The sequence below is a fragment of the Gymnodraco acuticeps genome, unplaced genomic scaffold (assembly GCF_902827175.1).
Source record: "Gymnodraco acuticeps unplaced genomic scaffold, fGymAcu1.1, whole genome shotgun sequence".
Classification (NCBI taxonomy): Eukaryota; Metazoa; Chordata; class Actinopteri; order Perciformes; family Bathydraconidae; genus Gymnodraco; species Gymnodraco acuticeps.
In genome coordinates, this window is record NW_022989974.1 from 1,409,602 (window position 1) to 1,423,383 (window position 13,782).

The window sequence follows — 13,782 nt, forward strand, 5'->3', positions numbered from 1 at the left end:
TAATTACAGTCAATGATTTAGTCAACCGCTATAGGAAGTTACTAATTCATCAACATTGTAGGGAGATCATTCTTGCTAAAGAAATGCCACATGATAGAGATATTTCCAAATGTAATAATAGTTCAGCATGGCATGGTCTGTACTGTATTTAAACAAAATGAATGTTGAAAAGTCTGCGACCAGAGTGCATTAACTTGAATGCATCTTGAGTCTGACTTCTACTGTGATGCTGTGAAACTGTGCTTTGATGCCATGCCAGTGTGAGAAGTGCTTGTTTGCCCCTAACCATTTTAACTGTTTTAACTCATATTCATATTTTGTTTGGTTGCTTACTGCACAAACACCTCTGGCCTTTTTAGGATAAGGAGAAATGACACTCAATGAGCTCCACAAATGTTATCTGGATAATTCTATCAAACGAGACACGCTCAAATGATCACATAAGCTAGATTCAAAAATGATATGTGTCTTATTTTGTGTCATCTCTCCCTGCCTGTTCATGACATCTGATTGTTTATTAACTTCACCCTGATTTTTGTTGTCTCTTTATTTAGTTTGACTCATTTGTGATCATTCATTTGTTCATTGCTTGTCTGAACCAAAACCATTGGCCTATCTTCTCTTCCTCCCTCCCAGAGCTCTGTAGACCATAAAGAGTTCAAACGCTGTGGGCCCTTTGACCCATATATTAATGCCAAGGTGTGTACAGAGTGCTGCGTGAAAACATTTCCTTTTTGAAGTGCTTCTTTGCTTTACTGCTGTGTTGTCTCGCTGTGCTTGGGTTTGGGTTGCTGCTGCTTCTTTCTTGGCCATTCTGCCGCAGATATATGGGGAAGCTTTTTATTTCATTCTCCATTGGTAGATCCCTGTCCTCTGGCTTTCTACTCCGCTTTATTGTAATGTAACATATCTGATATGCCCTTCACTACATCATCTATTTTCTTCATGTTACAATACTGTTGTACCAACCTTTTAATCAGGGTCAGGAATTAGGCTTTAGAAAAATAAATGCCCTTTAAAGTTCAGCAGTTGTCTTTGCTCTGAGGGGCAGAGGACAGACAGGGGATGATGTGTGAGGCGAGATGTCCTTTATGCTTGTTGTGTTAAAAATTGAGCAAAGCACATTGTATAATATGCAGCTGAAGTATTACAGTTGTTGGCACCACACAGCCAACAGAAGGAGAACATATTGACTAATAGCAGACCACACTGTCAATTAAAGCTAGACTGATCATTATGGTATTAAAAAGATAAACAGTGGAAAGTTGACAAAAGGAGAAGCTTACAGGAAGTTCTCGGAAGTATTGACTGCGATATAATAATTGATTGTGCATTGCTGCAAATTGAGTGCACGATAGATTTGTGAAGTGCTGCAATTTATAGATTTTTTTCTCAACTTCTAGCTACAAAACCCATTTCTAATATTAAACATTAGAAACACAATGTTAAACACATTACACAAAGTTATAACTAACAAAATGTTTATTTTTATTTTCAGCCATGTTAGCAGCATGGCTCAAGAGAGAGAAAACACAAATTATGTTATGGAAACATTCATGGTTTGCATACTGAATCATACTGACCTTTCATTTAGCACCATGAGGTTGATATTTGAAGTTTTGAAAGAAATATCTTTATACCCATTGGATGTATTATCATGATGTTTGGTACACACGCCCTATAATGCAACATCATCAAGTCTAATACAAATAAATAGTAAAATACTAATATTTCCAACAGGATGGGGGGGCAGCCTTAACCGTTGCTGGTGTTAAGTTAGCTAGTTAGCATGCTAACCTGCTTTACTAGTAAGACCGTGAACACGGTAACCCTTGCCAAATGTTAGCATGTTAGCATGTAGCATGCTGATGTTAGCATCCTGTTAAAAGCACCGTTGATCATATCAGAGCTGCTAGCATGGCTATAGACCAAAACAAATAATAACGTTAGCTCTATTGTACCAATGCAGATATTCTCAAGTTTAGGAGTAAAATGAAACTTAGATACCCCTAGGAAGTCAGATTGAGGGAACAAACTTCTACAAAGAAGGAAACGTATGAAGCTACTTGCCGTCTATGGAAAATAGAGTGTAGTCCCCCTGGGAACAGACTCAGCTTTTACTGTTTATCTTTTATTTATCTATCTTTTCTGGAGTGCATACCGAGTTCAGTTGCTTTATATTTCACATGCTCATTGCATTCAGCATTAAAGGAAAGCCCCAATCAAAGTGCGTCTACATGAGAAGAATATCTGTTCAGCAGACACTGCAGAGCTTCACAGCTGGAGCAGTGAGTGGTGCTAACATGTTGGTCACTTCATGTTTTCCTTTCAGCTGGCAGAGCTGGAAACCCACCCCGGCCCGTAGATAAAGCTGAACACTATTTTTGAACATTGTCGCATTTCCTCTGGACTAATCTTCTTAGCGCTTGGATTGGAAAGCTGGCTTTCTTTAATGCAGCTATATTTTGGAGTAGGAATTTCCCTGCAATGGTTGTCATACTGTCTTTTACATTTTAGTAAATGTTATGAATTCAACATTGAGTCTTGTTATGGTTTGCTGAGATTATAGATGATGTCTTAATGTAAACATTTCAGGATAGTTTGGGGAGCACTACATGGTCACAAGCCTGAATGATTGAAGCCTTGTTATGAATAAATCAGAAAGATGGATGCAGTGTGGATGCTCTGGTTGTGGTCATGGTTGATCATGTGACTTGGTGGGCGGGGTGCATCCTGCCTCCCCTCTCCTCACACTCCAGTACCAGAGAGCCATGTCAGGAAGAGGAAGATGAGGAGGTTTTCAGTGTACCAGTCTCTTTGCATTAGCATCAAAGAAAGATTTCCACTCCATGCTTGTCTGTGTGTGAGTGTGTAAATGGGTGTCTTTGCTCCTCCCTCTCTTCTCCCCACCTCCCCGGTTTGTGCTTGCGTTGCTGAGGAGAAAAATAGGTGGGACGTTGTCATAGTAACAGTGTCACGGTACAGTGGTGGTGAGTGGCCCAGTGGAGAGATGTGGTGTTTGTGCAGAGTGAGCCTAGCGCTGTGTGATGAGGCTGAAAGTGGGTCTGGGAGTCATGGATAGGTATATATATCTTCAGAGACACCGGAGGAATCAGAGTGGACTTATTATTCCAATTCTCCGTCATCCTGGTCCAGGAAGACAGCCAGACCAATGTTTATTCATTATGTCTCTGTGCTCTCTCCTACTAATAGTTTTGGGGGCTGGTTGGCCGCTTTAATCTTTCAAACGCCTCGGTAGAGGAGAAGTATCCACTCAGACTGCAGGCCTGACCTGGACTGACCCCACCATCTGAACACTGGGTTTATGCAGGTTCAGTTCATACCAAGTTGTAGAAACTGAACATTTAATGATTGGTTCTGTAACTGATTAGTCAGTTACAAAAAGGAAAACTATTCCTGTCGAGATGAACAAAAAAACCGAAATAAAGCAGCACATTATCACATTTGAAGGATTTGAAAAATGACCAAAATAATCATTACATTATCAAAATAGTAGATGATAAATGTGTAGTTTTCTAGATCCAACTCCAATAACATGACAATAAAACATAGTCCGTAGATTACTCCACAATAAATAATAATCATCAGTTGCAGCTCTAGTTAACTCCCTCTCATGCCATATTGTATTTTTTTCATGAGGAATAATCTCATTTAAGGAATGATGGGTGTATGATGATCTGATCATTATCATAATCTGTTATCTGGGCGGTTGGACTCGAGATTTAACATTTGAAATGGTTGAAACTCATGTAATATGAAACTAAATTGTATAGGAACTCAGGCTTCTGTATAGCCTAATGCACATCTTGATTGACCTCTTTTATGTTAATGAACATACAGTCTGTACTACTCCTTAATAAGATATAGCCCCTAGTCTGCCCGGACTCACATCACGCGACCTCTCACCAAGGCTTCATTTTCATATATAGGTCACATGTCTAATGCAATATATGTTTAGATCACTTCCTCTGACCCAGGCTCAGATGTCAGGGGGCTTTGCCCTTAAAGTGAACTTCACCATGTGCTCTAAGTAACCCTGGATACATTCGAATAAAATAGTTTAATCTGAATAAACTATGTATATACTGCATATATGGTATGCTCATATTGAGACAGGCATTGGATGGTATGTGCTTCTGTCAGGCTCTCAGAGGGCTGAAGTTGGAAAAGTTTCTGATGGCAGCAGCAGAAGTAATTTCTTTAGACTTGGTCACCTCATTATCAGTAGTGCAGTAGAGTTTCCCTCCTTCCTCTGGGAGCATCGCTCGCAGTCTGCTAGCGCGCTCATTTATCCCCTCTGTCTGTCACTTCAGTGTCCAGCTCTTCCCTCAACAACACCATCACCCCCCCCCCCCCCCCCCCCCCCCCCCCCCCTCCCTTTACCTTCTGCTCCCTGCTCGTCCTCCAAGACTCCTTCTTGTCTCTGTCGTGCCAGGAAATGGCTGGAGCCCATTTCAGGGTGTGTCTTATTTGGCAGTTGGGGCCATTTGTTACTGGAGGAGGAGAGTTTCAGGAGCAGAGATGCTATCTAAGACCCTAAAGGCTTTTTGGTTATTTGTGTTTGGAAAGTCCCATTTAATCAAGGGGAATATAAGGAGGTAAACTAATATTTCCTGTAAAAAAGAGAAAAAGTCCACTGTACAGAGAATTACAATCTGTGGCAGGAAGCCAGTGAGACATTCATCTCATTAAAGGACTGCAAGGTCTGTTAACTCAGGAATGCGTGACAGCTTCTAAATAAAAATCCACCATTAGAGTCAGCCTTTATATGATTGTTGCTGTGGATTTAATGAAAAGAACACTTTAGGAATTCACGAGTATTTACTGGGCTTTTAAAGCAATGAAAGAGTACTTGGGCTGCAACTAAAAACCATCTCATTATTGATTATTCTGTCTTTTTTTGCTTTAAATCTAATTTGATGTCCTTCAGTTTCCTTTTTTGTCCTCCAGGCAAATATATTTAGTTTAAATAAAATTGGCAGGCTGAACCAGCTAATGTTTACAATGTCTGCTTATTAATCAACTTAAATAAATCACATTTTATAGCTGTAGCTTAATTTGTCTGTCAGTTGACAATCATTTGAATAATTAAGAAAAACATTATAATTAGAAAATATAATAAAAGATGTTAACTGTAACTACTTTACCCCGCCCTATTTAGCATTAGCAGGCAGTATACAAACATTAAATGAAGTGTATATTGTAACAGATACATGGCATTATTAATGGTTGCATGCATCAGGATGCCAGATCTGTCAGTGGACATGGGCATGCGGCGAGGATGGGCAGCCCGTTGGCACACTAGCTGCAACAGCTGCTCAGCCCACTCCTCCACCACCTCCTCCCACCACCACTACTACTACACCACCAGGGGCCAGGCTGACGTAACCGCTGCCAGCCCGCACCTCACGTGACGGAGGTCGCTAGTCAAACCGTGTTACTGTCTCTCAGCCCCAGGTTGTGAGAATCACAACATCTTCTGTTCTCCCTGTCACTGTGGCTCTTTCCCCGCTCGCTGTATTCTGCAGCATGAACACAATGCAGTTTAATATCCAGATGTTCCTGGTTAGAGCAGGGTTTACCAATCAGCAGTGCCGATCTTAATCTCTTCTTGTTTGACATGTACTGAGGTCTAAATCAGGATGATGCTGTCTGTAGCGCCACGGCAAAGAGCAGACAGGATTTTCATAAAAACACGTTCTGTCCAGGAAGTCTTGGCTGTGCTGTATGAATTCTAATCTCTTTCCCAGCAAGACTGCAAGTCATTGGTGCCATTTTGTGTAATAGCCTTCAGAGCTCTGTCTTGTTAGTACATGATTGTGTGACTGCTCACACCGCCTGTAGAGGAGATCAGGCTGATTCAGTTTGTCTATACAGAGTCAGATTATGCTGTAACACAAGTCTTCTTATACAACCAATGTAAAAGTTGCTACGCTAAATAGAATTTAGTGTAGCAATGTTTTGAAATTAGATTTATATTTGCAGCAGGGCTATGCTAAAATCAGCTTTTAAACCAAGCTACCAATGTTTAGTTCCTCTCATTGTGTTTTAGTAACCGTTTTCTATGTGGACATCATGCATCAAGTATGCAACCTATTTAGAGAGGATTTTAGGTTTTTCTTTTTAAAGCTGTATAAAAGCAAAAGCATGTTTTTCAATACAATTATCGTAACTGTTGAGAAATCTTGCAACTGCAAATGCTACACAGAAAGTGTTGCCTAATTAATGATACTGACATCATGACGTGGCAGTTTCAAAGCAGTGACGCATGACGGGACTCTCCTATTAGTCAAAGTCAACTTAATTGTCAATCTTTCAGTTTCTGTGTACAGACATTTAGATAAGACACACTTTGCATTGACTTACATCTAAATACGCTCCTGGTCTTCCCCTTTACAATTGTCTTTTATAACCAGTAGGTGAGCAGATGATGTTTGTCAAAAGAACATGTATTTAATAAAAACATACATCCAAAAATCAAAACTCAAGTGATGGAGGGGGTCCGTGGGTTGTTTTGGAGTTTCTGTAGAAGCCCAGCATCAGAAGACCCGTGTGAATAAACGTAGCTTGCGTCAGAGGCGAGGCAAGGCTCGATGTCTCAGCACTGCTCATTCCTATCAGTGAGTCAAGTGGCTAGTCATCCATGTTTAATACGATCAGATGCTGGCTGACACATAGCCGTGGAGCACTGACCATAACACTGGCAGGGGAAACACTATCTTAACATGATCATATGCACTGAGCTCAAGAAGGCGCCTTGTGTTGCACTCCTGTCATACTGTGTGAAAAAGCTTTTTGTTTAGTTTCAGTGTTGGAGTCAATTGTGTTGGTTGTTGTATGTATATCATTGTATCCTAGATTTACCTAGATTAATGTTGAAGCAGTAGACCTGCATGTTTGAGGAAGTGAATCAGGCTGATGTCATCACAGCGTGTATGTTTGCCTGCTGAAGTCATCACAGCAAATCTCTCTAAAAAGCAAATGCTTGATGGTTCGTCACAGATGAAAGATGACATGATATTTTACTCCGCAGTGAGGCCATTTCTCTATAACAGTGCTTGCATGTGAGTTTGTTTTGAACCACAGAAAAGCAAATGTACAAATGCATCTAATGAAACCACCCAGGCAGTGAAACTGAATTTGCATTGCTTTAGCTCTCAGAGAAAGGCAGCTTTAAACCCTGTTTTTTTTCATTTGTTTTGTTCACTTTAGTTCACCCAAGAGGAGAGTATTTTTTTCTAGCCTTTTGATAAGCAGGTGTCGTTTTGTGTCTCGAAGCTCCACCTCCTCTCTCTGCTCAAGCTGTGACCTGCTTTGCCAGTGCAGTACAATACTCAACCTCTCTAAATCCCACTTTCTCTCTGTAACAATGGAGGAGATACCTGCTGATCCCATCTGGCACCAGGTTTTTCAGAGAGTCTGCTGACACCTGTCTTAAACTGCCCTTGTTGCCCCCTCCTCATGATGTCCTGTCTTCAGTGGCACAGCTGGCACGCTCCTATGGGAGTCGCTCAAACTGGCATCGTGCATGTCCATGTGGGGGCCTCTCGTGCCAGCTGTCAGCCCTTTGTAGGTGGCTCTGTGCGTCTGGAATGACCCACTCTCGGAGCATGTGTTTCCACAATAATACTGCCACTCCCATCCCTGCATAATATGTGAATAGAGCTAAAAGATCTGTAGGGTTGAATAGGCTGTATTTTTAAAGATGGCTGAGCATTTGCAATTGTGTCACACTGAGAGATTCAGAGCAGTGATTGTTGCTGGTTTCCTCTCATGTTATCTTCTACTATAGGAAGGAGGTTTTTCTGTGTTGGACTACGGTTCCCACGTGTCTAGTTACAACCCAGCAGCACAGTCGTAATTATGACTATCTGTGTTGTCATTGTGTGTTAGTTTGAGAGAGTATTCCCACGCCATGCCTCAGTTCAGCTCCTGGATTGCAGGGTTTGCCCCCTGCTGGTTGTTCCTGATAGAGAACATCAGCAGTGCTGGAGGATCGCAGTGTCTATTAGACATTGATCTTGTTGCTGCATGCGACTCATTAGATCCAATAAGCACCACTTACTGAGTTTACACTAATTACTACTTTTAATTGCTGTTTGTCGGCTAGTCTTTTAGCTTGTTGTTCTTCAATAAAGAGTTTGGAGGTGAGATGATTCAGCTTTGTGCATAGATGAACATAATGCGAACCTTTTAACATGAAGGACAACAGTCAATGTCTCGCTCTTTATTGGGTTTTGTATACGAATCTTTACAGAGTTCGCTATTTTCCGCTCAATTCCAGTGAGTCAGTGTGTTATACACAGCATTATTGAGTGAACTATAGTGTCAGGCAATAACCCAGGTCACTTCCTGCATTCCCCATCTCTAGAAACTCAACAGTCACACATTTGCACATGTGAAAATGTTTCCCCTTCATCGTCTTGTTTCTGAAACTTCCATGACTGTCGCTTACTGTGTGCTCTGATATGTGAGCACAAAAAGTGTACCATAACAGTTACAGTCTATCTTGACAGGGATTCTTTTTTACAATACAGTTATACAACACATATGTATTGCCCAAGAGGGTGGAAATGTGTCCTCCGGTCACCAAACACAAATAAACATGGCATAAAAGCAGACGACTAGTGAGTAAAACAAAGCGTCATAATGTAGAAAAAACCCTTCATGTCTGATGCTTAAATATACTCATTCATTTGAATGTGTTACGAATAATGATGACAATTGGGATGAAGGACTTCTTCTTGTCTTTTGACTAAAAATGTTGAGTCAATGGCTGTTGGGGTTTTGCCAGCAATTTTCTTGCCATTGACACACTCCTAACATTTTTAATTGTGCCAGGTCTCACTCTTTGTAACTACACAAAGCCAAAGATGTTCTGACACTTAAGAGGCCCGTGTCTCTGTTAATTCCCCACCTGCCTGGGTGCCTCAGCCCCCCCCCCCCCCCCCCCTGCCCCTGGCTCTCACTGCCATCCCCAACACCTGTCCTCATTAGTCCATGCATGTCTGCCAGTCCCCCCCCACCCACTCTCCACCCTCTCCCCACTCTGCCAGATATTCCCCCAGGCCTCACTGTGTGCTTTATCGTTATCGGTGCTATTTCATGACCTTTTTTAATCTGCTAATGTGGTGGGCTCTGTGCACTGATGGGGTTCACCTCACAACGACTCCGCTGAGTCACCTTTTTTCTTCCTCATTAACAACCATGACAACCCATCTCTCCTGATCTCCTTTATCTATTTGCCACTTTGTTTCTTGTGTGTCCTGTGCTGCTTCTCACCATCGTTCATACGTCCCCAACAGAACAATGACAACGAGACGCCGCTGCACTGTGCCGCTCAGTACGGACACACCCGGGTGGTGCAGATGCTGCTGGAAGAGCTGACGGACCCCACCATGAGGAACAACAAGTTTGAGACCCCACTGGACCTGGCTGCGCTGTACGGCCGTCTGGAGGTGGTGAAGCTGCTGCTCACTGCCCACCCCAACCTGCTCAGCTGTAACACCAAGAAACACACGCCGCTGCACCTGGCCTCCCGTAACGGACACCTGTCTGTGGTGGAGGTGCTGCTGGACGCCGGCATGGACATCAACTATGAGGTGTGTGTTTCTCATCTAGAAGTGTGGGAACTTAAAAGCTTCCGTTTGCAAGTGTGTCTTAATATACTGTCATGGTGGCTAAAATCATGTTGGGTAACTTGCAGCACTTCCTCTCACTACTTCCTACTGAAGCGATGAGATTAAATGTAAAACTCTTAAGCTCTCAGTTTGCACAGGAACCGCTGTGGTATCAAAGCAGCGCCGGCCTTGCTCCCCCTGGTGGGCCCCGTGGCTCTCACTCTGTACCAAACTGTGCCATCCATCTGTCTGGAAATACTTTCCCCTTTGCTCTGCCCTCCTTTTCCTCTGAATCAAGGATGCAGAGTATATTCAATGTCCTTCAGGCCTTCCGTCCTGTAGGTTTCAATTATCATGGCCCTCTGAGCTGGAAAATGATCTGCTTTGATTTCTCAACCACATAATTGCTAGTATAGGAGTGGACTGGGTGGTGGGCTTTAATCTGGTACTTGCCATACACTGTTCAGGGTTCAACACTTGGCTATCAACCAGGCATTAGCCTTAGGTTGCCGAAAACCGTTACTGTCAAGCCCTTGCTGAAGTTTTGCAGTCTGACTCTTCTGAAAATAGCATAATGGAATAAGCATGTGCCTGCATTTTGAGAATGATCATATTTGTGTCACACATTGGTGTTAATCTCAACTCTCTGTTTTCTGCACAGACAGAGAAAGGCAGTGCCCTCCACGAAGCTGCATTGTTTGGGAAGACAGATGTGGTACAAAGACTTCTCAGTGCAGGTCAGATTTCAGCAAGCAACATCTGCTCTTAATAACCACAGCATCTATGAAGTAAATTTAGATTAAAACCCACACATAACTCTTCACTGTTCCTGTTGTCATTCGTCAGGTATCGACGTGAACATCACCGATCAGAAGGGCCTGACAGCGCTGGACACTGTCAAGGACATGCCCTCCCAGAAGAGCAGACAGATAGCTGCTCTCATCCTAGGTAAACACCACATGTAAAAAAAGAAACAGGGAACTGTGAAGGGAAGTGAACTACTTATTTCACTTTTAGCTGCTGTGATACAATGTCTTGTTTGTCTGTTGCAGGTCACATGACTGGAAAACCCCCTGACATTGACCTCCCCCCTCCACCAATCCCTCCGCCTCATGAGAGTCCCTGCCCCCGTAAAAAGAGTAAGAATTACCAGATGTTAGAAAAAGCTGAGTGTTGTTAGCTATGATTTAACACAGACTAGGAAACTGAAATATAGGGTTTACCTTTTTTCTGTTCAGCTAAGAACTTCATGTGTCTGTTAACACATTGCCTTGTGTTCTAGGTGAAATGGACAAGGTGAGTGAGCTGATCTCTGGGCTGGCCCCGGGGCCCGAGGAGGAGAGTCCGTACGAGGCTCTGTTTGAAGCCACTTCCTGTCACTCTCTGGACAGCCTCACCAGCGGCAAGTCTTCTGACCGGGACTCTGGGCGGCCGGACAGTGAAGCTGGCAAGGTCAGCAATTGTTCAGCCAAAACCCACCTTCACACAAGCAAACACACACATGCAGGCCACATGGATAGCTTGTAAAAGAGTTTCATATGAGGTGAAGTGCAGAACTCCCACTAGAGGGTGATAGTGGTCTTCTTTCCACTTGACAGGGCCTCTAACCCCTCCAGCATTACACCTCTTGTGGTACACAATGAAGATGTAATGCATTGCTAAACTTAGTTCTTGCAATATATTAATGAATAATAATTAATTTGATACTATATATTTATTAGGTCTTATCATTTGTATCTTTTGCAGAAAGATCGCTTGGGCCACTCGTTACATCCTTGTCCGGGTCATGAAGAAGAGGTAAGCTTAAAAGTGGGATCTGAGATCATAAAGCCAGTACAAACTTGTTCCCATTTTCAACCACATATTCTAATATGTGCTGTGTTTAGCTGTGTGCATGTGAGAGTCATGGCAGGACAGTTTTTCAAAAGGTTAGTTCCTCTAAGAGGTCGGACATGATGAAGAATTACTGCCATGTCATAGTTGCTGTTGCAAAATTACCATCTGCTGAATATCTGCCACAACCCCTTTCTTCACAGTTATTGCTCAAATCAAGCCACTTATTGATAAATATTCATTTCAGTGCGGTATGTGACAAAAGCAGGGGGCGCATGAAGAAAGTAAAAGTGTAAAATATTTTTAAGAAATCTGAAGTCTGACCTCAACTGTGGCTTCTCATAGACACTGCGCTATTAAAATACCATTAAAGGTGGGGTAGGTAAGTTTGAGAAACCGGCTCGAGATACACTTTTTGTTATATTCCATGGAATGCTCTTAACATCCCGATAAAATGAATATCTTAAGTGCTTTGACAAAAACCTATAAAAAATCTGTCATCTGTGGAAGCCGTGGCGCTGTAAAAAGCACGACCAATCATTTGAGCCGGCCCGGCTAAAGTAACTGGATGGCCTACCTGCCTGTCAGCCTTCCATCTGTGCACAAACTTATCTCGTGCCCTCATTGGTCATGTGCGCGTTCGTGTGTGTTGGAGGAGAGGCTCTGTAAGGAAGTAGCAGATTTCTTCCGGCTGTGTATTTTCAAATTCTAGCGCACTCGAACTGGTCTCTCCAAAATTACCTACCCCACCTTTAAGGCGTTGTATTTTTAAGGCAAAACCTTTTCCATCCCTCTATTTTAGTCCCGAAGGACGTAGTTGGATTATAAAATATAACAATCTGTCCAAGTTGCATTACATTTTCTTTTCACCTTGTCACTTTCTCCTTGCCTCCACTCCCTTGGTGTCTCTTTCTACAGGCCCTGTATACTAACAGCAGTATTGATGAGAGAGGCGAGCCGGTGGAGGAGGATCACACGTATGAGTTGCTGCTGACCGCTCAGACCAAGCACGCATCGCCCTGCCAGGAGTCCCAATCCAATAAAGGTAATTGTGTGTTTAAAGTATAATCCAGCCGGGAAAAATATGTGCACATCCAGTATGCATTCCTTTAAATTAGATTTTTTTCCCCTGGGTACACTACATACCCTCACTACTGCTTTGCATACCAGTGACGCCTCAGAGCTGGTTCCTTTTAACCCAAATACTTCTTTAATCTCCACTGATGCTGTCAACGGACCCTGAATGCATTCCTCTCCTAATCACAAAGGCCACCTGCACACACATGGTCAACCTTTGCCACGACTGTGTTTGCCGTACATGAGCAGCAGACCCTCCTTAGTTGTGCCTGATTAATGGCACTGCATGTAATTGGATTAAATGGGATTAAATTAGGTGGCCATTTTGATTCATGGCTGTTAAATGTAGATGTTTTAAAACCATCCCCTTGGGCCCGCCGGCTTACTCAGCCTCACTAGTCTCTTAAGAAAACGTCACTGAGCTGAAGGGTTGGATTTTAATCGCTGATGTCATCATGCCTCCCCCTATGTGGATAAATGATGGTGTTAGAAAAAAAGGGATTCTTCACTGTCCTGCGTCATCTACCCTTGAGTCGTGGAGAAATGTTAAGCGATTAGTTCCTATCTGTTTTAAAACGGCTTTATCCTGTCAGGATACCCAGCGGTGTTTAAATGGCAAGGAGGAATTCTGTTTGACTGATATGTCGCCATGCATAATACATGGTTTTATTATACATCACTTTTGCTTACCCCTAGCATAATGTCTGTCCTGACGATCAGAAGGAGCAATACACTGTCATATTAACATATTGAGCAATGGGTCAGGACAATCTTTCGTCTGCCCAAACTTTGTCCTAACTCAAATGTTTTCTCCTCAGATGAGAACACCACTACACAGTCTTCCAACAGTGTCCTACCTCAGGTATTTAACATTCTTCCTTTTATACTTCTCATATGTTTCACGCCTTTAATCCTAAAAATCCTCACTCTCGCCTACAGAGCTTTGCACGGTCAGACTCCTGCTTATGTGGCCGACTTAATTCACCCTAATATCAGCCCGCCCACTCAGGTCTCACAGGCAAAATGTACTGTCTGTCCCACGTACCCACCTTAAGACCCGCGGTGATCGAGCGTTCGCAGCTGTGGCTCCTAAATGATGGAATGCTCTGCCTGCTCATCTACGGTCTGCGGAGTCTGTTGACTCTTTTACAACTATTTTAAAGACATTCCTGTTTGGGCAGGCGTTTGGGTAACCGGTGCGCCTGATTTTATTCCATTTAATACTATGTTT

General features: G+C 42.8%; 1 protein-coding gene across 11 annotated transcripts in view; it reads left to right on the plus strand.

The window, feature by feature from the left end:
- LOC117543041 (ankyrin repeat and SAM domain-containing protein 1A-like) overlaps nt 1-13,782 on the plus strand; it is a 64,262-nt gene that overhangs the window by 12,882 nt on the left and 37,598 nt on the right. For 10 of the 11 annotated variants that reach the window (XM_034211057.1, XM_034211055.1, XM_034211056.1 and 7 more), the window contains exons 4-12: nt 637-699; nt 9,327-9,623; nt 10,303-10,378; nt 10,488-10,589; nt 10,694-10,780; nt 10,924-11,093; nt 11,388-11,438; nt 12,393-12,519; nt 13,370-13,413. In XM_034211057.1, the coding sequence (XP_034066948.1) occupies nt 637-699; nt 9,327-9,623; nt 10,303-10,378; nt 10,488-10,589; nt 10,694-10,780; nt 10,924-11,093; nt 11,388-11,438; nt 12,393-12,519; nt 13,370-13,413 (1,017 nt within the window). The remainder of the gene's footprint in view (nt 1-636; nt 700-9,326; nt 9,624-10,302; nt 10,379-10,487; nt 10,590-10,693; nt 10,781-10,923; nt 11,094-11,387; nt 11,439-12,392; nt 12,520-13,369; nt 13,414-13,782) is intronic. The other variant, XM_034211061.1, reaches the window with a different exon arrangement.